The following is a 27884-nucleotide window of genomic DNA, read 5'->3' as shown; positions in this document are numbered from 1 at the left end:
GATTAGTTTGAGTTTCTGGCATAAAAAAAATCACATATCATTAGTGCAGTTTGACAAATTCATCATAAAATTGAAAAACATCACATGCCACAAACTAGACAGACCCGTTATTTATTTTTGAATCCGATTAAATGCAATTTTAAAGAGACACAAAAAAAATCACTTGGGCCTTCAGCATTCAGCTAATTTTGTTCGAAAAACATGTTTATTATTTTTAGCCTTCTCTCCTTCTATTCCGCTATATTGTGCAAAGGTTGGTCACTGGTGAACCATGAGTACAGCTATTGAAAATGCACACACACATGCACACACACGCCCACACACAGAAAACATTTAGAAAAGTATTTTCAAACACTATTGACTTTTACGGTTTAGTTCAACTTCAACCAAATGATTTGTAATTCATTCGACTGTCAGCACTGAGTGTAGATGACGTCAGTCCTAAACACCACATCAGGGAAAAGAAAAAAAAAAGGACTGAAGTTGAAAAGGTTATCCATTCCAGTGTCAAATCATAACTGCTGCATATGATGTTGTAACTGTGAGAAGTACTGTAACTTGGTGTTCTTTTTCTTCTAATTTCGGGTCTTATCACAGCGAAGGAATTTGGATTGATTGTAGTTTTCACGATAGGTGAAGGGTTAATAGTGGGTGGGGCTGTATATTGCTGTAATGCATAGTACTCAGTTGTGCTTGGACAGTATTGCATACTGTGTGAAGGAAGCATATTGAGACAATCACTTCATTTACCATCACCACAATTTGTGACGGGAGGGCAAGGATACATCATACAGTATATATAGTTGTTGCAGTTACTCCAGTTACTCTAGTTAATGACCATACATTCTTAGGACTTCTAAGGGTAAAACTTGGAATATTTCAGCGGAATTTCACATAGAAAGCTGTATCATGTACTGTAACGTCATCGATAACAAAAGAGAACCATTCAGAAAAGACACATTACTTGTTTTAAATAAAACACAAACAAGGCTAGAGACCGTAATGAAAATTAAAGAGGCACACCTTGTTAAATTAATGTTGGCAAATTTAAAAGAGAACGCATCTGGTCCCTACATTGTCATTTGAACCGGTGCAACACAAAAGGCAAAAACTCAGGCCAGCCGCACTCACCACAAAGATATTCATTTATCCCTGGGGGCTGCGCTAAAAAAATGTATAAAAGTTGTATGCTTTGAAAAGAAATATATAAAAATGCAAGCTTTAAAAGAAAGACTGGTGAGGTTCGGAAAGTCTTTTTAAATCAGTCATGAAGACCACAAGAAATTGTTTCACATTGATTAAATTTCCCTCTCAATACTGCGTATGTTGGATCTGTTTAAAATTGAGTCATGGCTTAAGGGACAGCCAAGAGAAAAACACCATTTCAAAGCTTAATAAATACCTAATAAATAAATAATCACTATTATTAACGGTTTATAATAATACATACAAATAGGAGGAAAGTCATCTGATTTGTCACTCATGTGTGCGCGCCTGTCTCTTGTGACACACAACCAGGGGGCCATGAAGCACTTCTTGGCCTTGACATCGTTGTAGGGCTTCAGTGAGCCACGAGGAGTCCCACATGTAAGAGCCCCACTTTCAGTCAGCAGGGTTTATGTCCTAGGCTAGGTGCCAGGGGCTGGGATTGGTGGGCTGGGCAGTTACTAAGGTCACAAGGGGAGAAAAGACGGCTCTGGCTGCTGGACAAAACTGTTTCGTGTTCTTGAAGGTCAGCTCGAAATTTAGGACTGAAAGGTTGAAGAAACACAAACAGTGGTCATGGTGAAAATACAATCAGGGCTCTACAAGAAGAAATGGATTGCATTGTTTTGCTGGATGACATGACCTATATTACCATACATATATTGTTACCAGATCAAACACTTGATGGCTGTACCAGGCACTAACTAACTAACTAACTAACTAACTAACTAACTAACTAACTAACTAACTAACTAACTAACTAACTAACTAACTAACTAACTAACTAACTAACTAAGGCTAAAGACAGTAGTGACAAACTTAGATCCTGTTTCTTAAAGGTAAACATTTTCATTGAGATATTTACAGTGGATTATTCACTAATTTTCACTCCCCAGTCCAATTTAAACTTACCCAGCTACCAAGATGGCTTTGCTCCACAATGGCCATGCATAAATAAATAAATAAATAAATAAATAAATAAATAATGTTATTTTATTTAATGATCACAACAACACAATAGACTTGGGAACTAATGTTGACAGTCATGCCTTAACATCCATCGGCAGCTACTGTGATAGACAGACAGATGGATACACATGCAGACAGACAGACAGACAGACAGACAGACAGACAGACGGACGGACATATATTAACCTACAGCAGAGGTCACCAACATGAACACCAGATGGCACCAGATGACCACATCAGTAGTCTGTGACCCTGGTGTAAAAATAATCCTCCCGTGAAAAAACGTTTGAGCTTTCCTAAAATGTCTTAAAATCATCATTGAAAAATGTAAACCCTGGCAAAGATTTAGAGAATACAAGTCTTTTATATTGATATTTAGCTATTTCCTTGTTTGACACGATTGATATCTTCGCAAAGATAATTTATTCATTCATAATAGCATTTAATTTGAGATTTATTGTTTCAGAAGTGTGTACCAAACTGGTTCGCATCAACCAGTATTAAAAATCAGCACCTGGTTTCAAAACGGTTGGTAACCCCTGTTCTACATGGACAAAAAACTACAGCATGTTACCTGTATGCTATGGATATTCTCCCTCGCTTTAGCTGTGTGGAGAATGACGATACTGAGGCAGCAGGCTGCTGACAATCTAAAAGAAACTGATAAATTAGATAACACGCAGTGGTGACGCTCACAGTTTAAACAAATACACAAAAAGACAGACAAAACCAGAAGGGCGAGTCAGGGGAATGCCTTGTCAGAGACCATGAGCTATAAGTAGGAAATATTACAAAAGTTGACTGCATACATATTTTGACATGCGCACCGGGCTGCTCTGTATGATTGTGTAACCGTATTCTGTACCCCAACACCTACAAAACAACACATTTTATCACCATAGCTCCTCCATAAAGCTAGGACACATAAAATGTTATATTTTGCTACCTTATCAGAGGAGCAATCATATTTTGAATTACGGAGAGAAGTCAAATGCAAAATGTGTTGCAGAAACCCCAAAACTTACATATTCATCCATTCACTCGTTACAGCGATTTCCCTTTTGTAATAGGTCCTACTGCATTCTCATGAGAATGGTCATGTGATCCCTGTCAAGATTGCAATTGCGATACAAATAACATGGGCAACACACATGCAATATTGCTTTCCGTTGTATAGGGCAAAAAGCAACAAAGGGTCACACTGTATCATGCAAAGCTACTTCCAACTTAATATAATCCCTATGTCCAAACAAATCATTACAACTCTCACATTGTTTTTAAATCACGTTGCTTCAAAAGTTTATTATAAAACCTACAGTAATGCTACATATGTGCTAAAATCCCAACTAACTCCGGGAGGGCGAGGGTATAAAACCAAGGGGGAATGACACTGCCATCTTGTGGTTGCATGCTGGATGCATGTGTGCAATTTAGAGAGTCCTTTATTGATTGATTTTTTTTTTTTCCATACACTTGTAATGTTACTTTTTTTTAATGAATAAACGTGTACATTTAATACTGGATAAGTAAATAGGGATGTGGATGATGTTGTCGACATGTCATAGTACAAAAACGCATTGTGTATAATTATACTGTAGTTTACATGTCTTTCCTGAAAGGGGCAACACAATCTACCAAAAACAAACCAAAAATCATATGTGGAGTTTAATTTGTACATACTGTTTGAATAAGGATCGTGTTGACACCTAGTTCTTTCCCACTTACTTTTGGCGGGCTGCTTTTTATCTTGGGCACTTTAGCACCTCGACCACGATGGATCTGCTCATGGTCAAACTCCAGATCTTCCAGCCTTTGGGTCAAGGCTAATTTCTGCTGAATGGCCATACGGAGGAGAGAGTTTAATGTCTTTTTCTCGTCTTCTGCAGCTGCAAGTTGCCTCTGCATCTCATCCAGCTGGGTAACATATTCATCACATCTGCAAAGATACAACAAAATAGACTCACTGATGAGTCTTCAAACCTGTGAACAAATCTTGATTTTCACCAATTACTGCACACGAGCTCACCTGGTGGCAAACATTGCTCTTAAAGAGGAGAAGGTGGCGGCGTCTTCTTTGAGGGCTTTGAGTTCGTTTCGCAGCTTCATCATCGTCTCCGTCACCATCGCCTTTTCATTTTCATACTTGCTCTTCAGGTTGGCCAGTGCTACCTCTGCTGTCTGTAATGTGGACAATCACTACTTAATGAAGCATGTACAAGAACTTTAATCTGGAACGCACATTGCAGCAGCATCAGATGTGCAGGATGAAATGATCCATTTTCATTTCGTTGGTTCTCTGAAATTCCTTCATTTATTACAAACAGCCAAATCACATATCATTCTTCATCTAGCCTTGCCAGTGTTATATACCGACAAAACAATTAAATCTTCGTCCACCAGATGGCAGAATGTGCAATCCAAATAACTGTTTTTTATTTGTATTTTTTTCTATTTTAATGCTTCATGTCCAGATTTTGATCACACGGAAATCGCCAATCACATAATTTTCGGCTGATTGGAAAAGTGAAAAAGATCGCTATTAGTTTAATACTTATTTTATAATTTATAAGGACAGATACATTACACAGATACAGTATTGCCATTGGCTGGCAGATTACCTGCAGAGATGTTTGGCATTTTAAAAAATGTTGGCATCAACTGTTTTGAATCTCCATTGGCCGATATAAGGTTTAAATTTAAAAGGATGGTTTTAAATGAAATTTATTTCAACGCTATCGAAATGTTCTGTCAAAATTCTCAGAAAGTTCTGCACATATTTTTTTTTTTTTAACTGAACGACAACTGGAAAATTACCATTTGAGTTATTTACATTTTTGGAAAACTTTATTCAGCCAAAGTTACTATAAGCCCGTACCCAATTGAAGAGCAAACAATCAAAAAGATTATTACATAAATAAATAAATACAAATATATTGACGGTATTGACGAGGATACTGTAGCTGCTCATTTGATCTTGTGAGGGTTTGTTCAGGGACATCCGCTGACCTCCCCTTAATGTTTTGACAATAATATCCCTTTTACTGCAAATGAATATCAGCTCCACATATTGTTTATCCACCTCCTTGGCTACTAATAACCAGCGGAATCGGCTCTGACAAAATCCTCATCTTCATCGTCTACCGACCAAGTTTAGATCAAAGGTTAACATTGTTAAAAAATATTATAGGCAATACAATACTGGTATAGAAAGAGGAATATTCAAAGGCCACTTTTCATGTCTAAAACACTGAGTTCACAATCAGTCTTAAATGTGTCAAACAGCACGACACTGTGAGTAGATATTCATAACCTGTATCTCATCAAAACCAGCCTATCAATTTTCATTGTGCATAATATATAAGGAGGTTTTTTTTTTTGTTTTTTTTTACCTGTTTGTTGGCCTTCAGAACCAGTCTGAGTGTGGCTATCTGCTCTCTTTTGGTACTGAGGAGGGACTTGAGCTTCAGGATTTCCTCCAGACACAATTCCTTGTCTTTATCAAGCATGGGTGCTAGCTCTCTGGCTGCTGCCCTCTGCTTGGAAAGTTGCAGGGAGCGGTCAACAGCCCTCTGCAGGTGTTTCACTTGGTCTCTGATGATGGCATTCAAATTGTAGATGTTCATGGGCTCCTTCCGCAGGTCTCCCCCCGCCTCAGAGGGCACCGGTGATGGGCAAGGGGACATGCTGGTGACAGCAGAGCTGATGGGGTTGCGGATGGGGCTGCCGTGGTGAACTGGCGTATCCGCCGTTTTGGCGGTTGTGTCACTATGTTGGGTGTCTTTGGACGGGGAGTCCGTGGGACTACGTTGAGCCTCGGAGGAGCAGAGCGCCGAAACCGCAGCAAGGCGTCGAGCCAGGCGGGGTGAAAGTAAAGCTCGGGGGTCTTCGGAACCTTTGAGGCTGCCGCTGCGTGTGACTCGACTCTGACGGTAATAGTCGAGCATGACGCGGTTGGGTGTCTCATTATTGCACAGACACACATGGTGGTAGAGCTGCGCCAGCTCCTCGCTGAAGGTCACCAGCTCGTCCTGTGCCGTGTTCAGAAGGGCCTGGCTCTCTGCGGCAGCACTCACCGACGCACGTAACTCGGCTTCCAAGCTCGCCACCCTCTCACGGCCTTCCCGCAAACTGCTCTCCAAATGAGAAATCTGAAAATGATATTAACTCTAATTACTGCCTTCACTAAAATATGTTGTGATGAATAAAGAAAACAAGTGTACAGAACCTGTCAGAAGTCAGGACACAGTCTCATGATATTCAATGAGAGGAGTTTTGGTTACATTTTGGTAATGTATTTCTAGTGTTTTTAGGGCACCATCAGGACCAACATGATATACCCAGCGTTAGTGTTGCAGGTGAAAGTACATACAGAAATACAACCATTCACATTCACACAGAGAATTTAGAGTCCCCGATTAATCTATAACAAGCTAGTTTTGGATGCTGAGCAAGAAAGCCGGAAAAATATCCTAACCCCTCACAAAAGAGGGTGTTCTCTGTATAGCTTTTATATATCAAACTGTGGTTAAACATAAACATAATAATCCTTATAGGTTCGTTGAAAAAAGGAGTAAATTCTCAAGCAAAACTTTGAAGAGCTAAATTTGTGTGGCACTCAATTAGGCGATGCACCAAAAAGGTGTTCATTGTTTTTACTCTTAAAGGGTTAACTTATTTCTACAAATATTGTTTGCTTCCATACACTTTAAAAAGGATTTTTGATGGGGACAATTTGGCCTGATACATAAGCAGTAATTAATCTACCTTTTATTATCTATGAGCAAACGTGTGTTTAAAATGATTAGTTCCACTGTTCAGTCGAATCATTCAGATATGATTAAGATTATGACATAAATGCTATTGTTACTTTTGGCATCAAAGCTCACATTAAGATTTTATTTGGCATAGGTTTTACGTGGGATTCCTCAACCTTGTGAAATGATTTGGGCACTGGCTGAAAATCAAACCTGCAGCACCAGCCTTAGAAGCAGCAGGTATTGCAACTATACCACCAGGGTTCATAGTATTGACTGATAGAAGAGCTTAAGTGCGGGAATAAATTATTCTCATCGGCGAAATGCCATGATTAAAGTACTTGTCTGATGTGGGTGTGTCTATCTGACCTTGTCTAAATGCCAACTCTCTGTCTTTTATCTGTTGTGGGGAGCAGCAGAACACTTAGCCCTGAAGTCTTTGTTGCATGGAAGAAAAACCGTAGGTAAAACACTCACGGACGTTTCTTGTTGTGTGAAGAGTGACAACAAACCTGTTCGCCCAGTGCGCGTATTCTGTCATCACTGTGACCATCTACTTTCCCCACCGCAGCCTCGCTGTACTTCTCCTTCAAGGCCTTCAGTTCTGTTTTCAGGTCAATCACCTCTGTCACCGCCACCTTGTATTTACACTCCAAGACCTCAAACCCTTGAATGTCCACATCGTGGTGACCATTGGCTTGTGGTGACAGGGAGCCGTCAGCAGCTTTCTCACTCTCTTGAGGGTCATCCAGCTCTTTGCCATTGGTGTGATGTTTCATGGCGTTGATGCGCTCTGTGAGGCGATGGACGCGCTCATTTTGCTCAGTTAGAGCGCCTTGTGTGTGCTGCAACTGGGTCTGCGACTCTTGCAGGTTCATGAGCAGTGCCGCTTTTTCACGCTCTACCTATAGGACAAAATCAACAGCAATAAAAGACAAGGCTACATAATTATATTGAGATGCACAGTGCTTTACAAATTAGTTGGAGCATCTTGAGGTGCCTCAATGTGGGTAGAGAATGGAGATGACAACGCCATGGAGAGACTCTGCTGACTCATTGAATGATCAACATTTGTCCCTGAAGTATTCATGTCCACTGGCAGCTCACATAACTGACTTTTATGTAACAAGCTCATTATCACACATTTCTTGGTTGAGAGGGGGATTAATATGATTAATATATTGATTCAGAGTTATTTCCGAGAATTTTGCCCATATTTTGGACATACTAAATTGTCCTGAGGTGTGATTGGGTGCGTGCGTGAATGGTTGTTTGTCTCTGTGTGCCCTGGAAGTCAAAAAGCAGAAGATGCTGGTCTGTCTCTGTATTTTTGCTTCGCATCCCCTCACTGTGGCGATCAAGCCCTAATCACTCTGACAGCACTCCCAATGGCCCACGCACATGTATCATGACAGTTCTCTCTGCTGTTGCTGCCTTTAAAGAGGCCATTTTGATTTCAGTGAGAACAAATCAAGTGCCATATGTCAAAGTTTCTCATTGCAATTGAAGAGAACACTGTCACTAAAGATTAGGGATTGTCATATTAACTGCGATTAATGAATTTTTTAGGATTAATCTCATTTTTAATTTCTAACTTAATGCTTTCTATATGCTGATCGTATTCATTTTTATGCATTGGGATTCTTGTGTTTGAATTGTTGGGGTTGGAAAAACAAAGATCAACACGCTGAAGCAGACTGATTGGCAAAACTTGACAGGCTTGTTGTGTGTGGGAGGGCCGGTTGATGAGCAGAAGGAAGACATGAAAATGGAAGCGCTTGTGAGAAATGTTGGTTTCATGAATGGCATATTTAAATACAAAATGCCTCAATGGCACCTTTGATAAAAGTAGAGTGCTATATGCATTCTCAGCAAGATTCTTAGCAGCATTCTTTATAACCAAAGCTCAAGTTTAGCTTACCACACAAATGCAAATCACTTAACTGTGACTGCAGCCAAATGTAAAATTAGCAAAAAGGATGCTAATGTTGCCAAACTCTTAGCCAAACTAAACTCAAGAACACCTTGTGTTTGAGCAAGTCTGCGACGGACAGAATGGACAATGTTTTGTTGGGCATTTGACAAAAGACAACAGCACCATTGCTCCTGGTGGTTGAATCTAAAGGTTGCAACTAGCACTAAAGGCAGTAGCAGAAAGGTAAACGGTTACAACAGCATCTCTTAAAGAAAACAAATGAGTGAAGCCACTTTTGTGGTTGTTTGTATATATATATATATATATATATATATATATATATATATATATATATATATATATATATATATATATATATATATATATATATATATATATATATATATATATATATTTAACTGCTAAATGCTGAAAGCAGCCAAAATAGATTCGGGAAATTCACATGTTAATGTGATTTTTTTTTTTTTTTTTAAGTAAAGAGCTTTTCTATTGAGAAGCAATATGAACTTATATTGACGGGAAAACTTTTCTGGTTGTCTATTTCTGTCAGAAATCTTTGATTAATACTGGTCTGGTTTAATAGTGTCATTATTAGTTATCACTGACCTGCATGAGCTGTTGTTTGAGCTTCTGCATCTCCGACAGGTTGAGCTCACTAAACAGATCTGGTACCTGGTGCAGACCTTCGCTCTTTCTGCCCGTCCGGTAGTCTCCATTAATTTTGGCCAAGATGGCGCCCGCATGAAGATGACCGTTGTGTCGACAACTGTCGTCATTGTTGCCGTTGACAGTGCTGCCGTTGCTGCTGTTGGAGCCAGCGCTTCCATTGACCTCCTCTGGGAACTTGAGGCCTTCGACGCCAGTAACAGTAAGGGCAATGTGGGCGCCTGCACCATAGACGCTGTCACTCAGGCTGAGGTGATGGGCCAATTCTTTCCGCAGATTGTTCTTCTGTTCACGTTCGCTCTTGAGGGCATCCAAGGCCTCCTCCAATTGTCCTGCAGAGATTTCTTTCAGACGTAAAGCGTCCTCAAGTTGACTGTTGAGCAGAACAGTTTCCTCCTCTAGCACCTTAATCTCATGCTTGAGACCCTCATACTCCACCTGAAGACAGGGAAGAAATGTTCAAGAAAATAAGAAAGATCTTACATCGGATTTGAACAGATTTTGGAAGAAATAGCAGTTGCTACTAAAACTGTGTGAATTCTTAACACAATCAAACAAACAAACAAACAAAAAATCAGTACATGCCAAAGTTACACCCAATCACACCTAAGGACAATTTAGTGTGTCCAATACACCTTCCATGCATGTTTTTGGAGTGTGGAAGGAAGCTGGAGTGCTGGGAGAGAACCCACGCGGGCTTGCGGAGAACATGCAAATTCCACACTGGAAGGCCAGAGCCAGCTGGAATAGAAGTCGTGCTCCTTAACTGTGAGGCAGATGTGCTAACCACTCATTCACCGAATTGCCTTAACCATGCAAACATAAATGAAAATATGTCTGAGTATAAGTCTTTACGGAAGAGATAATACTGTATATTTCAGGCATGAAATGGTTTGGGCATAGCAAAACTATATTATATATCATATTGCTTTCTTATTTGATGGCATCTGCTTATGAATGTTATACTTGTGTATATCAGGATTATCTTAGTTAGCTCTTGAAGACGTCTTATGAAAAAAACAACAGACAATGTAGACGTCGTATTTCAACACGAGTGGCCAGAACTGGAAGGAAGTGCTTCATCCTGTTTTGGCTAGTGTGGAGTTTGGTTGTGAATACAGTATGTACTATAATAGGCTAAAAAAAATCATTTACTATGTTTAGATTGGAGCAAACTGTCCAAAGATGAAGGATGCTCAGTTTAGATTGAGTTTGCCCACCAAGAATATTAAACAAGGCAAAGTACCACAATAAAGTAAAACATAACAAGGAAATACAACAGAAATATCATGGTTTGTGGGGTACAGATAAATTAACTTACCCAATAGGTTAACCCTAATTTATTTTTAAAGCCATGACTAACATATAACACAATAGGGAGGTACCTACAGTATAAATAGAAGTTCACGTGAGAAGCCAAAGGTTCCACATGATGTGCCAAAACCTGGAATTGAGTATTTCACGGCCTCAGCACTGACCTGGCTCTGCTTGAGCGTAGAGACCAATTTCTGCAAGGTGATGTTCTCCTCCTCCAGCTCCGTGTAATCCTGAAGCAGCCGAGTCTCTCTGAACTTATACTCCTTGATCTCTTCCCTCATCCTACTTCTCTGGAGCTCCAACATTTCATTACTCTGAGGCATAGCAAGAGACAAGTTGACATTTTAAATCTCTACCGTATCGTGAGTGAACTGTCTGTAGTGTATAGTGAAACGTGGAAAAAAGTATTTTAGAAAAAAAACCCTGGACCAATGTCCTATCTATGGATTGTTTCATTAGAAAAAAACAACAGTATTTTATGACACCAGAAAATAAATTAATCTGAACAAGCAATGTTAATTAATAAAGTATACTGAACAAATTTACAGAACATGCATAATATTTGTTGACAATTGTGAGTATGCCTGCTTTAGTTTGACAGTAGGACTCCCGTGCAGCTTGTGTGGTTTATGCATTTTCTGTGGGCTATTAATGTAGCTAGGTTATACGATGTATGTGTGTTGAGAGTTGCCCGGAGCTAACTGCAATGTAACATTCACATTTTTTATTTTTACCCTAGGAACATTCACCACCTTCTCATTACCAGTTGCAATTTAATGTTCTTGAAGAATGTGTAGTTCATCTTAAATATAAGAAAGCAGGGACTAATAAGTACTGCAATCATTGGGAGAAAACTGTATTGGTAGCACGTGTGTTGGTGTGTGTATGAGTACGGGCATGTGTATACGTACAGTGAGAGTGAACAATGCTTTCGCTTTTAATAAATGATGACTAGACCGTACATGCAGATCATTAAGAAACGATTTGAGCTTCACAAATGCTGACAGCAGCTCTAAAACTTTTGAAGCTGATAGAGGCTAAGCATTTATACTAGTATACTTTAATATCTAGACCTAACTGTACAGCTATATATAATGGGCTAAGTAAGGAGTAGAGAAAGCAATATACATTTTTAATATATATTTTTAACCTTGCAAGGGTTAATGTATTTGGTGGTACATAACATTAAATACTGTTAGCAAGTGTCAAACTTGCCCACTGACTCCGACATGTGCCGACCTCAGGGTATTTAGTTTATTTTGCAGTTCAGCCCAGGATTTCCTTCGTACAATGGGGTCGTGGCCCCAGTGTCTGACCCCAACTCGAACTCCTCTTCTGCCCGCCACATTGTCTACAGAGAGACCTTCACTTAGGCATATGCTAATACTGTGTAAAAAAGCTCGCCTTTCTGTCAAAAAGTCAGAAGCAAACTCACTGGAAGAAAAATATAAGAAGAATATAGAACTGTCAGAGTTAAATGATAATCAACAACTAATTATGATAAAATTAACTGATGGCTATTTTAATAATCGAGGAATCGTTTAGAGCCATTGTTTAACTTAAATGGTTCACACCCTCAGAGTTTTGTTTTATCAAAATAAGACATTTACAAGCATCTGCTTTTACTTGACAATGCCAAAACCAATAACTGAATAACTTTCAAAAAGGTTGTTGGTTCGGGGGTGGCATGGCTCGGTGGGAGAGTGGTTGTCCCCCAGCCGAGAGGCTGTGGGTTTGATACCCCAACCATCGTGACCATGTCGAAGTGTCCTTGAGCAAGACGCTGAACCCTCAGTTGCTCTTGATGTTGCATCATTAGTTAGTGTGAAGCGCTTTGAGTATCAGAGGTGGAAAAGCGCTGTATTAATACAAGTCCATTTATCATTTACATCAATCCCTCTCATTTGATTTAGGTTCATTTTTGTTTAGCTGTTTTTTAAACACTAATTATGCACATCAATGAATGATAATTTCTCAACTAATTGTCTATGCTACATTACACTATAATTGAGAAAAACAAGGTTTTAATACACTTATGCGGACTAAGACTTCATCCAGATTATTCGATGAATCTATCGAATAAAGCGTATAAAGATATTCAATATTGGCAACCCCAGAAAATACTACAGAATCCTCTCTGTATTCAATTATTGATATGAAACATAAAACAAATTTTGACTAGTGCATCTTTGTCAATTTCGTTGAGATAGATATTACCGTCAATTAGAAACTTTCTACAACAGAAATAAAAGTACAAGTTTGACTAATTGCACTCAAGTGTCACAGAACATCATGTCACAGGGGGCTGACCTCTTTTAAAACTTCACTTTGTGTATTCTGCTTCTTTGAGTAACAAAAATGTTGAAGTTTTAAACAGAGTGCCTTGCGGCTTTCTTAATATCAAAAAAATTGATACGTTATAATTTTTCTGACTTCAGTTCCCTGTTTGATTAAAGATACATCATATTAATGCACATCAAATGATTGAACTTATCTTTGGACATTTTCTTTGTTGAAGATGTGATTTTTTTTTTTCCCCTTTAAATCAAACACATGTGTGTGCCGAAAGAAGATATGAAGGGTTATGAGGGTGCCCTCTCCAAACTCACCTCTCGTAGATCCAGCACAACTGCGTTGAGTCTCTCATTCTCCGATTGAGTGTTGGAGGTCACAGAGCGACTCAAGGTCAGCTCTGTCTGGAGCTCCAAAAGACGAGCCATGTAGTACGCCTCCTTGGAGGCTGACTCCTGCAGCAACGTCTCCTCATTGCTCTCGCCATCCTCTGCCACCTTACGCTGGATACTGTATGCTTGGCCGAATGCCTGAGGAAAAGAAGGGTGCAGTTTGATAAATCAAATTTTGTCATCTAACATCAGGAGTCTAAACACTGGAAGGGATTTTGGCATGTCAGACTACAACTTTCAAAGTGATGTCTGTGAGGCAAAACTCTCAGGATTGTCCCTCAATAACACTTGCGTAAACCTCTGTCTATAAGGGATCAGGTTTCTTTTGATCAATAGACACACTGTTCCCCGTTTTCCTGACACAGGTTTCCACAGTAGAGCCAGCTGACGTGTAATGATAAAGATGCTGAGGCTTGATTGGAAAAATCAGTGAGGAGACAACAACACGACCCAGCTGTCATTCTGCTGCATGCAAAGAAGCACAATCTGCTTTTATTCGTCAAGCACCATCAAGGATTATTCAAAGTATTCAGAAAAATTTCTGAATGACAGCACCTAAAAGTTACCAGTGTAATTCCCTTAACTGCTACTATTGCAACCTTAACTGCTACTATAAACAAACACAATAAATGAGCCATCTATTTTTCAGGGGAACAGCCGGAACATCACATACAGACCTCTCGAAATAATTATGTCACAAAACCAGTATGTACCATTTTGTGGAGAAAGAAATTTGTCATTAATACCAATTCGTATTTGAAAATGAAATGTCATTGGCAGAGCACATTCATTTGGTATTTAATAAATGGAACCCGCATAAATAATTACCTTTTTGCAATTATATATATTTTTTCTTTAATTACATCGCCTTTTTTCGCATGTACTGTGGTTGGTCTTTTACCTACTTTTCCTCTCTGGGGAACCACACTGGTATCCTGGTGAATGATTTAGAGAACAAAACTATTAATTAATGCCATGCATTGTTTGAATGGACTCAAATTCCCATGTCACATGAATGGCTGCCAATGTCCGAGCAGAAGCACGGTCACCAACAGCTGAACTCTGCAAGAGGAGGAGGGGAAAAGCTGGCCTCACAGAGGCCCACTTACAGGATTTTGGAGAACACAAAAGGGAAAATTTGCAATGTAAAACCAATGGTAGAGCTGTTACACTGCACACTCGCAACACTGGCATCAAAACACACACCCCTGCACACATGTAGGGCTAAATCAACAAGACTAAAATGTTTCAAACATTTTTTTCAGGTAATTTTTGTTTCATCTTCAATCCATCCCTTATCCAAGCCACTTATCCTCACGAGGGTCATAGGCATGCTGGAGCCTATCCCATCTGTCTTTGGGCAGTAGGCGTCGTATACCCTGAACTGGATGCCAGCTGATCGCAGGGCACGCAGACAAACAACCATTCACTCATATACAGTATCAGGACATGTTTGAGTGTCCATGCATGTGTTTGGAATGCGATTGTTTTCACATAACAACAAGCAGCATTCTCCGTGTGTTTGTAAAATTCGACCGCATTCGTTGACCACTCCATATAGGAGGGAGTCACAGAAAGTGACTCATGGCTTGTGACTCACTGCCCTCACACAACACTCTGATCGGCCTGTTGCTGTTGCAGGGCAGCCGCCTTCCAGCTAAAAATATCACAGTGACAGCTCCGCATTTTTCAGCTAGTAATTATATGAAAAGCAGTGACAACGCATGCATGCCGAGTCATAGTAATGACGGCTCCTCGCTGTCCTGGGCCAGTGTCCTACTTGGCAGATATAGCACAGTTCTTCATATAAAGAACATTGTGAATAGGGTGAATAGCATTTCCTCAGGATAGTATTCATTCAGAATCAGTGATTGGCGGCTCATTTGGAGAAAGAAATCTCCATAATGAATTCAGCCTCAAGCGCCTCAGCCTTGTGTGCCTTACTGGATCGAGTCCAGACAATAGAGTTCCACCAGATCCAGCCAGAGGCCACATGAGCAGAAGCTTACAGGGGACACAAACCCGTAGAAGGGGAGATGAGGAAGGTGTGCAAATCCCCAAATCCTTACCCATCTGTGCTAGCTTCTAATGAGGAGTCAGGGGAGAGGCCGCTAGCTATACAGCACGCCTAGCTATTCTTACACTCTTACAACCCCAATTAAACGTCATCACCTTCCATAATTATCACATGCATGAGGTTTTCCTCGAAGTCAATTTTCAGTGTGAATGAACAATTTGAGGAAAAAAAACATTTGCTCTGGCTAATTAAATCCTGTGAAGTGACCAGATTTTCAAGAATTAAAACTGGGACACAACAAGTTTCCATTTTCTATTGCCACCTAATGCTGGCTTGCTGGTGCCTATTCCAGCTGTCTTCGGGCAGTAGGCGGGGGACACCCTGAACTGGTTGCCAGCCAATTGCAGGGCGTGAAAATTAAATATGCAATTTTTCACCAAGGACTGTTTATGAAAAAAATATTATTTCTATTACTTAATCCTAAACACTATTTTGAATGGCAGTTCAACAGCATGGCACTGGTCAATGCATTCACCTTGATCGAACATTTTTTGTTTGGAGTAAAATTTTAAAAAACAAAAAAATGTAGTAAAATGTGTATCCCCTGTTCTGACTTTGGTTCATCAAATAAAAAATGAAAAATGTCTATCTACCCCTTGCAATGTGCTGAGGGACTCATCATTGCGGTATGGTGCAATGAATTAGTATTTCTATTGACATGTGAGATGTACCACTGTGAGTGTTCATTGAACGCTTCTCCAGTCAACTAATTGGTTTATCTTTTATATCGCTATGACAACACTGTGACTGACAAAGAAATGGGTTGCTGAGCTAAATAAATAAACCGTCACCAGGAGATGACCTACGTAAAATCGGGACAAATATGGGGCAGGCAAAATTCAACCTTGGCCAGGGAACAAAGCTCAAAATTGGGGCTGTCTTGGTTAAATGTGGGGATATGTAGTCAGCCTACATTAGGGTCAAAATAAATATTAATTTTATTTAGGCTGTTGAGTCACATCCTGTATTCATGATCATTTGATGAATTCACATAAAGTCGTACCTTAGGTTTGATTAAAATGTAATGGATTAATAAATTTCATGTTGTAATGCCCAATGACATTGTGCATTGTCTCTCATCCATAATTTTAGATGGCTCTTTCTTGCAGATGCATGGAGTCTTCCTATGGTTGTTGAAAATTTGAGGGAATTTTCAATACAAAAACAATAAGATTGTTAAAGGGTTAGGGTTAGTGCAATTATTGATCACTTGATTATTCGATGGAAAGATCGATAGGATTGTGATTTGAGCAATATTATATTGTCTCTCTATATGTGTTGTTGTTCCGTTTGTGTTACAATATCCATTACTTTAAGTGGTACAACTACCTAGACTGGTGCTAATTTTGTTAGCTTGTCTAATGCTAGGTTCACACTGCAGGCCTTAATGGTAAAGTCTGATATTTTTGTGAAATCTGATGTTTTTCGTTTGGTCGTTCACATTTCCAAATAAACGTGACTTGTATGTGACCTGTGTGTGAACATCAAATGGCGGGAAAACTGCCCTGCATGCCCAGAGGACACTGAACATTCGTGTTTACAGAAGTGGATGTCCAAATGGCGGCAATACCAGAGCAACAATTTTTTCAATCAGACAAATTTAAGAGGAAAGGAGGGGGATAGGTTCAGTATTTTGCCATGGCATTGTGCATTGTACCGTGACAGCAACGTCTCCCTCAAATGTTTGGAGCAAGCCGTTACTCTCAGAGAGTGAGAGTAGACACACACACACCTACATGCACCCATACACAAAAAATACACTTTGTTCTCCCTCTCAATATTCTCAAACTTCATCGTCTGGTTTGCTTTTGTTGTTGGTTGTTTTTTTTGTTTTGTTTTTCCCAAGCCGCTTTTGCCTTTTTGAGTGCAGAATTGTGATATTTGTCAATTGTTTATTACACAAGAGTTGGATGAATGCGACCTGGCCATCCAGACTGAAGTCGCATGTCAAAGGATCGGATATGTATTGGATTTAGTACCATGTACCCAAGTGGCCTGAGAGGCATTTGAAAAAATCTGATCTGTGGCGTTCACACTGCCATCAAAAGAACAAAAACAGGTTGGATAGGGGCAACAAATGGGTCACTTCAGACTGCAGCGTAAACTAAGATATTTCATATGTCTTATCATTAAGACTACAGACTTTCATAAAGCACAGTTGCATGGTTGTGTTACTTACACAATGAGTAAATCCTTTTGTACAATGTTTACAGCAAAATTCTACTGAGAAAAGCCGCAATAAGACTCAAGTACTTGGACCCCTCTTTGTTAATTCTTTGTCATAATTCACTGGAAACTGACGATTCAGGGGAAAAAATGGCATGTGACAGATTTTATCCCGAGTAAAATTGTCAGGACACTCGAATGTGTAGGCACCAGTGTACTAAAATAAAGGCCCCATTTGTTTCAAAACCTGTGTAACAGATGTGAAATTGAAATCCAGTAGTCAAAATGTAATCTTTTCAATGAAACTTAGAGCAAAAAGTGATTGAAATTTCATCCAAAAGGCAGCTTGCTAAGCTTTAATCCCCACTAAACATGTGTAGTGATGATGCTCCACAACCTGCCAATCGTGGTACAGTAACAGTTAACTCACAAGAAGTATTTTATGATTGGTATACATACACATTCACATATATATGTGTAGTTGCGCACACTAGTCCAGATGGTCAGCCTGTTTGACAAATATCACCGTTCAGTACCACGGAGAGAGACATTCATTGAGGCAGCGGAGGAGCAACACAGCTATTTGCATCAACTTAAAATATTGTGTTCTCACTTGAATAAAAAAATGAATATATATATATATATATATATATATATATATATATACTGTATATATAAAATATTATCCTGTTTTAATTGGAAAAATGGTGTTGATCAGAACCCTGAAAACTGTTATTGCAATTTTGACTTAATTGTCATTGTAGTATAGGCATATATTTAAATTTCATTTTAATAAATAGGCTTAGTGGTACACATTCTAGAGAGAGAACACCCTCTATACATATTTTGTCCTTTTTAAGGACACAGAAAACTCCCCATGTGCATTCCAGCCATGAGGAAAATTGCCAAGTCAAGAGATGTGTCATCTATAAAAAAATACACAGAAGCACATTTTCACAAGGAGTGAAGCTGAGTAATCAGCAGCCAGTAGCAATGGAGTTGGAGTCACAGTAGAAGCACAAAAAAAGGAATGGCATGAAACATGCTACAAAAAATGTAATCTCACTGTATAAATATAAAATGTACACCCACGAGTTGAAACTTTGAGTTGACAATTAAAAATATATTTAAGCTATGTTAACCTTAACAACAACAACAACAACAACAACAACAAAAGATCATTGCAGTTAAGTTTGAATGTGATGTGGAAAACCTTGAGGTTGTATGATCATTTACCGGCACTTATCAAACTTAGTTTAATTTTTGAATTTTTCCATCACTTTTAACATTACTTTTTGAATTTTGGAGATAACTGGTTTTAATCATTTGTTTTAAACAGTATAATTCTTTCATGAGGATTTTGCCTTTTTTTTTTTTTTTTTAACCTTACATCTTGAATCTATACTTGTGCACCATGTCCTTTTTTATAATTGGAAAAAAACATATTTACTGAATGGGTATTTATTTCCTTTTACTGTTATAACTGCTTTGTTCCAAATGCCTACTGCCCATTACAATTACGACAACAATGGTATTACATTAATACTGTCATGCACAGAATGACATCCTAAAACTGCTTAATTGGCTTTCCGGTGGATGATCTGTACAACTGACAAGATCCACATCTGCTGCTTTCACAAAATACACGAGTAAAGCGTGGATGCGCCATTGAAAGGACTGCCGAGGACAAGCCGCTTTTAGCCATAAAGATATGCCTTGTTAGAATGATTTCTTTTGGCTCAAGTCTGCTTCTGATAAGAATGGATGTTGGATTATTTCCCAGAATCACATTTGTATGCTTGGCTGATGGACAATGAATGGGTCGCCCAAGAAGCTCCTGGCAAAAAAAATTGCCACACTAATCTGATGTTGTTCGTTTAGCCCAATTGCAGACTTATCTTTTGGACATAATGATATGACGATCTATAATTGAGCAGTTAATTATGTCGTACACTCTCAATAATGTAGAGCATACTCTGAGACCATTAATATGCTTATTGTCCTATGTTGCGTATCTGCAGGTGGCAAATGTGTGTATTTATTCAAGCTTGTCAATTTATAGAAAAACTATTAAAGGGTGAAAATATGTGTATCAATGGCTGTTTGCAAAAAGAGTTTTGAAAATACAGTAGTACAAAAATAAATACCGTATTAAAAATAAAAAGATTATGTATAAATTGAATAAGATCTTCTATAGTAGTTTGTATATGTATTTGTATGATTGTACTATATATGAATTATGTGCAGTCATTGCTAATATGTCCTGCTAGTTAGACTTATATCCATTTTTGGTGTCTTATTACATGTTGCAAACAGCAATATATGGCGTGGCACAGATAGAATGATGATCCTTTCTCGTGCTAAAAGGCTGTCCCAGTTTTGTGTCATATACTCATTTTCCTCCCTCCGCTTGCTAACGTGCCTGCCAGGACACCAGTAGCAAGTCGACCACAATAACACATGGCATAGATGGCTTTCAGGCGACCACACACATGTTCGCATAGTTAAAAATAAACTTGGCTACAGGCGCACTCATTCAGGAAGTATACTGATTGTCACTGCTGAATTGAATTCATTCGATGAGAGCAAGGTCAACGAGTCAAAAATGCAGAAAGAAAGAAAGAAAGAAAGAAAGAAAGAAAGAAAGAAAGAAAGAAAGAAAGAAAGAAAGAAAGAAAAACATATAATGTTGCGATGATGCTTTGATTATTCTGTGAAAGAAAAGAATGAGATAGATTCATAAATAGAAATAGAACAGAAATATTAATTAAACAAGGCTCTGAGATGAGAACACATAAGGATCAAAACACAAGTATCTGGCTGGCTGCATTTGAATTAGAATTATATTTAATATTTTTTATGCATACATTCTCATTGATTACAATATATTTTCATCTATTTTTGATGGATGGAACACTTCAATCACCTCCCCCTTCTGAACGAGCTCGTTCCATTTCAACAAAATACTGAGTGCATAATTTTCCTTCAGCAACTTGCCTGGGGTGAATATGAAATAGAGCACTAATGTCCACTGTGCGGAAATCGACCCACAATGTCTGCCCTCTGCTGAATGCACAACTTCTTTCACTAAATCATAGTTCATTTATAGTTGGAGAAACATTATATCTAGAAATTCATTAGGCAGTGGGGGGTAATTGTCTGCTTCTTCCAAAGAATTGGCCGAGTGATATGAGAGAAACAGAGCGATAGCTCAACTTATTTGATTACACTGTCTCATCTTTCTGCAGCAGAGAAAGGGGAGCTCATGCTGAAAAAGCCACAACAACAATAGAAAGACTAGCTTGCCTCAACAAAACCTAGCCTGGTGGAACTGACTCATGAGGCTTCCGCTGAATGACTCACAAGTTTTATTGCAGCCATTGCCTGTCTGCAGCAACTGGATGCTAAAACACACACCACACCACAGTCTGTTATTTGACGCCATGCCTCTTAATCAAATAATTTTTAAATTAAAGACTGGCCTTGAGCCTTTTGCTCTGCCTGAATTGAGTTCAGGCTTATTGTTGCAAGATTGGATTTTGAATTTTTTTTAATTAACCTAGGAGGCGTCTTGGGATTCTGAGGTGAATCTCCAGCAGAGTGGAATGTTGTGTGACTAAATGACTCATTTGGACCTTCTGTGACGGCTGTCGTCCAGTTGACCCTCATGCAGTAGGAGTGAGTGACTGTCTCTCAATATGAAGAACACAGAGTACGGCCAGTCCAGTTTTCCTAAAAACATACTTGAGAATATATTCTCTAAGAATTTGAGTCTCTGTAAATTTTAACGAGCGCGTACCTGTGAAATTCCAGCCTGGCTTTGATGTATTTCAATCTGTGATAGGATGAAATTATATTTTCTCAAGTTTTCAAAAGTATCCAACTGGTGCACACACGAGGTGGCATGGCTCAGTGTTACAGTGTTCATCCCCAAACTGTGCAGGGAAGCTCAGAGGCAGGGAGTTCATGCAATTAGTCATTTAATTAAACAAAAGGGTAAATGGATCCAGGACGCAGGAAAAACAGGCCATCAAGAATACATGGAAAAAGACAAGCAAGCAGTTACACATGACAATGGTTCGACACAACAGACCGAAAGAAAGCAGGGAACAAAACAAAAGCAAAAATGATGAGACAACAAGAAACACCTGGACAAGAGACAATTGGAGCAGGGAGCTGATTGGCAGACACAAAGGAAGCCAGATGATGAGGGCAGGCGGACTCAATAAGACTACCAAGACACTGGCACAAGAGACCAGAAACAGGAACAACTAAGAACACAGACTCAAACGTGAGACATGAAAGGAACAAAAAACAATATGACAAAACCATATGGACAAAAACAAGAGGCTATCAGTGAATTCTTCCACACCTTACTGGCTAGGTAGTCGCACAGCAGTTAACTGCCGAATTACTTGCATAAATGATCTTTCAATTGTATATTGACGTTTAAAAATGGTGCATGGTGTGGTTCTCGCATAGTATCTACCCCTCCTTGTTTCGCATTTTAATCAACTGAGTGCTTGAATATCATATTACTCTATTAGTTGACCCTGATTCATGGTGACTGTGGGAGGTTTATACTCATTGGACAATTGGTCGATTTGTGTATTTGAGTGCAAGTCTCAAAATGATCGGTTTGGCATCACTGTTTGCAAGGTAGGTTTTGAACGTTGCGTCTCATGTGAACACTTGGCTTCGCTAAAATGAGAATCAAGTGCCAGCCGACAGTCCTATTAGTTTTTTGAATGATTGTTAGTTTGTTTTCAAAGTGCTAGATTTCATTAAACTTAATCCATGATGCATATGGGACAGTCGCTATGGTTCTGGCCGCATATGGTTCATGGATTGCTCGGTGAAAAATGTGTGTGCATTCTTGTGAAGGCTGCACATTCAGTTGATTTTTTGACTTTTTTTTTTTCTGTTTCTACCCGACCCACTCATTTTACACAGACCGGCCATGGGTCAGCCTCCTGTGTTCTCCATTTCATTAACACAACCATAGAAGCAGAAAAAACAAAGGGATCAAAGTGACGTAATGGTCACACACCAAAACGCTGTCCTGCTATCCCTTTCTCACTGCTCACAACATCCACACCCAAACACCCACCTCCTGTTCTGCTGCATTTACTGACACGAGACACCATCATGCAGAAAAAAAGATGCTGACGAATGTCCTTCACCTCTTGATCTGAATGCAGGCACACGTGCACAAATCACTTCAGTTCAACACATTTAAGGACAAGGGCACTTTTAAGGGCTCCTTGTCTCCCACTTCAGCTGCCTGACTGAACCTATCGCTGGGGTCAAGGGTAAACTGTGTTTACAATGTGTTACAATCGTTATCCACCCACTCGCACACTGATGGCACATATGATGAGCAAAATCTTTAATAAATGGAATTGTATATGACTGACTTTGTGCACTAAATAGTTTCACTGTGGTGTGGCCAAAACCATTGACACATCAAAGCCATTCCCGAAGCTCTACAGCTCTCTTTTTCTTTAATTTCATACGAAGAAAATTGCTGCTCAGTTTGGAAAATAGTAAACCACTGCAAAAGCCCCACTTTCACTAGGGATAGGGTGTGGGGCATACGAGGCTCGAACCACAGGCCATGTTGAGAGAGGGGGATGGTGGACTGAATAGAAAGAAGAGAGGGAACAAAACCATCTCAGGATGTATTGATCCAACCCGTTCCTCTATGTTTACCTCATTTCCAGCACTGCAAGCTAATGTAAGAGGAACCCCGAGACAATGGAGGAGACTGACAAACCTGTAATGCATCCTCGGGACAGATTTATGATTAAGACTTGATGGCTTTTTTCAAAAGAAATATGACCAAGAGCTCTTTTCCGTACAAGTAGAAATACATGGTAGTAGTCCACCACGATGTATATCACCAACTTGTATATGCTGCCCCATGAACCACAAGCAAAATTACAAACAGACCATTCAATATGATGCAAGGCACTATGTACACTACTCCAAATATCAACTAAGATAATACACACATTGTTAAATGATCTCATAATCTCCTGTCAGAATAATTTTGCTTGTACTGCCACAATTCGTGCTTTTTGACAGAGTGACTGATTTTTGGATTTCTTCTTACACATACAACTGGCCAGAAGGGAAGTGGAGGCAAAAGGCAGATGGAGCCAAGCGCAGTGAATCGGGCAATTTACCCATCCACCAATCTGCCTTTTTGCCTCTCTGGGCAATATATTACCAACAAATATCTGTCTTCAGCCATAACATATTAACGCGCAAAGGGCAAATCAAGTTGCAGGAAACAAAACAAAGATGTCTCACAGGCAGAATAAAATGTTCAAAACAACTCATAAATCTTATATTCTTTGACACATTTCGTGCGGATATACTGCAATAAATGAAGACGTCTTTTTCCTTCAGTGGAGGGTTGCAAGTGAAACAGCTATATGAGTCTTTACTTATAATATTCCCCTGGCAGAAAGGATATTGCACTGCCTCACTGATCATCCTGGTAGAGATAATTGCAAAAATGTCAACATCACTGTAAAGCCATACAAGCACAGTGCTGAGGCAGAAGAGCTTGTCCCACTCCCACACTAACTGCCCCCACTGCTTCCTCTTTTTCCACTTCCCCTGTCCTGCCTGAGGTTGATCTGCTCGGAGACAGCACTAACAAGATAGAACCACAGAGTAAATGGGCCCTTGCCATGGATTAGGCAACTATCCAGTAACATACAGAGTACACAGGATGGAGAGAATGGCCGGGGTGGTAGGCATGCAGTGGGAAGGGTCTGTATGTGTGTGTGCGTACGTGTGTGTGTGTGTGCGTGTGTTTGTGTGTAAGAACACACTGAAGACCAGAAGCACTTTGAGTCCCTAAACACAAAATGCACTTACTTTCTTATCTACTTGCAGTAGCTGCTAAGGGAATTTCAAATAATGCTAACAGTATTTAATTAACCCTTTATTAACCTGCCTGAACCAATGTTTTCAAGGCAATACTGAAAAGAGATTAATTGGCTGTTCCTTCTAAATTTTGGTTCCAGTCTCTCAGGGCAAAACAGGGGGAACCAAAAGATGCAGGCCCACAGGGCCAATGTCCAATGAAGCCCTCAGCCTATGCGAATAGTTTTGAATGTGAAAACGCGTACGCACATGTGTATGAAGCGTACACATAGTCAGCAGCCAGGAGATGATGGACCGAGGACAGAAGACAGACTAGAGTAAATGTTACTGCAGAAGACTTGAAATACACATGTCCAAATCCAGCCCCAAAACTTCACTGCACAACAGTACATAAAATCATCTCTCATCATATAATGGATAACCCACTGATTTATTTAGATAGGGCACTCATTAAAACCCCTTTGATCACACATCTTAACTGTATTAATAACAAGTTTGAAACATCAAGAATTACAGCGAACTTTGCACACTCACAGTACACTTTTTATCTTTTTGATGGCGTTTCCTTTAATGCAAATGAACTGCCATAAGGGTCTGGAAAGGGTGTTGCCTCATGTGTACACCTGCTCAACGATGCAATCAGCTGGCTTTGTAAGCACAGGAGTATAAGTAGTGATGGGTCTAGAGGTGGGGATGAAGCCTTTTGAACCGTTAAAGCTTTCCATCTGACTGGTTCACAAAAAGGTTCAGCTCATGAGGCTTTGTGGGCACATAACCCCACCCACCCATTTTTTGAGCTTTTAACAGATGTATCTACCTTTACTTGTTTGTTTTCTGGCATCCTTTTCTTGTTATGCTTCTTCCATCCACATCTTTTGTCACTTGGGCTTTTCACATTGACACTTTTGTTTTTATTGTTTGACTTTCTTTGTGGTGGTTTTTGCTTGTTGGGTTAGTGCTTGGTTTGTTTAATAAAATCTTTGTTTTAGCGGCAGTTCTTGGCAGTGTGCTTCGGGGTCACATATTGTGTACCATATTATGGACAGTGCTCATTCTTCTACTTTTGATGCTATGATAGTCAAGCATGGGGCAATCATGCATTTTCAGTTCTCTTTACAGTGTTATAATGCAAGTTGAGGTGCAGAGAGGATGGATGTGAATTTATTGTAGTACAAAGCGTGCACTCTATTATGGCGATTAAGCAGATAGAAGCAGGTGTTTTTTTTTTTTTTTTTTGTGTGTGTGGAAGTAATACCACTTCTGGAAAATGTTTCCTGTACCAAGTGAAAGTGCAGAGTGACAAACATGCAAGGTGTTATGCACATTTAGTAGGAATGTACTCGTAAGTATTTTGACCATTTTTTTCCATGCATATTTTATGGACGTATTTTCTGAGCCCTTTAGTCAGTTGCAACAAAAATGTTTTTCTATGTCTTTGTGGTCATGCTCCAAAAATTCCAGGAGTCCACCATCCATCAGGCTTTTTACATTTGTTTTGTTTTTTAACTTTTCTAAGTGAGTTAAATCTTTTTTGGTCCCATTTTGCCTGAGAAAAAGAAGCTGCCTAATAATTATGCACAGCTTCATGAAGAGTGTGGCTCTCCTTTAGGCCAGATCTTCCCTCATTTCACAAATAGTCCACAATGATGTGTTTATATTCAACAACTAATCAAACAATTTCATATAGCCCAGAGTTGGGATATATGCATGAAATGAGATCGTTAAAACACTAACTTGACGAATAATTGTGCAGACAGAGTCTAGATATTTCAGAGCTAACTTTGGCAGAACTAACTTGCATCATACTGAGAAAAGTGATCAGGATTTGACAAGACCACCAAAGAGTTAAAAACTGTCTTACATTGAAAGTGTTACTCAGGTATTTTAATCAATACTACACAAAGGCTAATGGTTGACCGGTTAATTTGTGTGGGAATGGGGTTATGAATGCGTCCTCTACTACAATGGACCCCCATATTGCTGAGGTTGAAGTTGTAATATCGCCATTTAAAAATAGATAACAGGCTGCGGCAGGTTTTGTACTGCTCTATACTACAATGTGAATAGGCCTAATAAGTGTTGAAAAATTGGAATTAGTAGCAGGAAAACCCCCCAAAAATATATATAATTTTGAGTGAGTTTTTAGTGTGAAAATGCATGAAATTAATTCTTGCATTTAATAATGGCTTGCTGCAGAGCACTTTTGTGTTTTCCTTGAATGCTCAATTTTATGCTTGAGCCCTTTGTAATTGGAGGATCACAATATTTATTTTTTATTATTCAGAGCCTATTTTGTTGAAGGCAGAACGCTTTATACATGCATTGTAGATGAAATATGTATAGATGCAATGAACCTTACATCGCTTCAATAAAAACAGACATAAACATACGAGATAATTCATTTGTTCCCTAGTCCTAAGAGCTGTGGGCCACTCGAAATTAGTTTGACATCCTTAATCTTGTTTGAAGGTAATAGCGTTATAAACGACAACTGATAAACAGGGATTAACATGAATGTTGAAAGAGACCCATTCAATAGCATTTTCACTGCTATTTCAATTAAACATACATCAAAGGAAAGAGTTTAGTCAAAGGACGCTGTGAACTAAGGTTTTTCATCTGACCTACAATCCACAGCACACGCCACACAGGTGCATAGACATGTGGTCCCCCTGCTTGTATTGAGCGAGTGAGTGTATAGTCTGTGCTCTTACCTCCTGCAATTGTTCTAACTCCTTCCTCAAAGCCTCCTGCTCGCTCTCCAGTTCGGCGCACTTGTTTTTCAGCACTTGGTTCTCCTCCAAGACCACCAGCCCGCACTCTGCGGCACGAATCTTCTCCCCGTTTGCTTCACTCAACTCCCGGGCCAGCCGTTCTACCTCGGCCCGGTACTGATCCAACGACTCTACGCATCCCGCACCGGCCGCCATCACCCCTCACTGCCCCTCTCTCCGCGTTCCCCCCACCCAGCCTGTTGGTCTGCGGTTCTCCTCCCGGTCTCTCCCTCGGGCGCAGAGGCGGACGGGAGGAGGATGAGGATGCAGAATATACGCCCCCTTCCCGGGAGCAAAGCCAGAAAATGAGAAAAATGTGGTCTAACTTTAATATTTTCCTCCTCTAACAGCTGGACCACGACATAGAAAGAACCGAAGTGGCATATACATGAAGCCGTGTACGTTTCAAACCAGGTCACCTGGGAAAACACAGCA

The 27884-nt window shown here is 39.6% G+C and overlaps 1 protein-coding gene across 1 annotated transcript; it reads right to left on the bottom strand.

Moving 5' to 3' along the window:
- Positions 1-95: 95 nt before the first annotated feature.
- Positions 96-27605, bottom strand: bicd1a (BICD cargo adaptor 1a). The gene is made up of 10 exons (XM_088418081.1): positions 27390-27605; positions 13458-13670; positions 11010-11162; positions 9472-9969; positions 7442-7834; positions 5565-6323; positions 4202-4353; positions 3901-4111; positions 2750-2835; positions 96-1751 (listed from the first exon to the last, which is right to left on the bottom strand). The coding sequence occupies exons 1-10, from the start codon at positions 27603-27605 to the stop codon at positions 1607-1609; spliced, it is 2826 nt and encodes a 941-aa protein (XP_088274207.1). The 3' UTR covers positions 96-1606.
- Positions 27606-27884: the final 279 nt, after the last annotated feature.

The sequence above is a fragment of the Hippichthys cyanospilos genome, chromosome 6, assembly GCF_059441005.1.
Source record: "Hippichthys cyanospilos isolate Australia breed blue-spotted pipefish chromosome 6, RoL_Hcya_1.0, whole genome shotgun sequence".
Classification (NCBI taxonomy): domain Eukaryota; kingdom Metazoa; phylum Chordata; class Actinopteri; order Syngnathiformes; family Syngnathidae; genus Hippichthys; species Hippichthys cyanospilos.
Note: the sequence above shows the minus strand (reverse complement) of the source record. Positions and strands in the feature narration are given on the sequence as shown.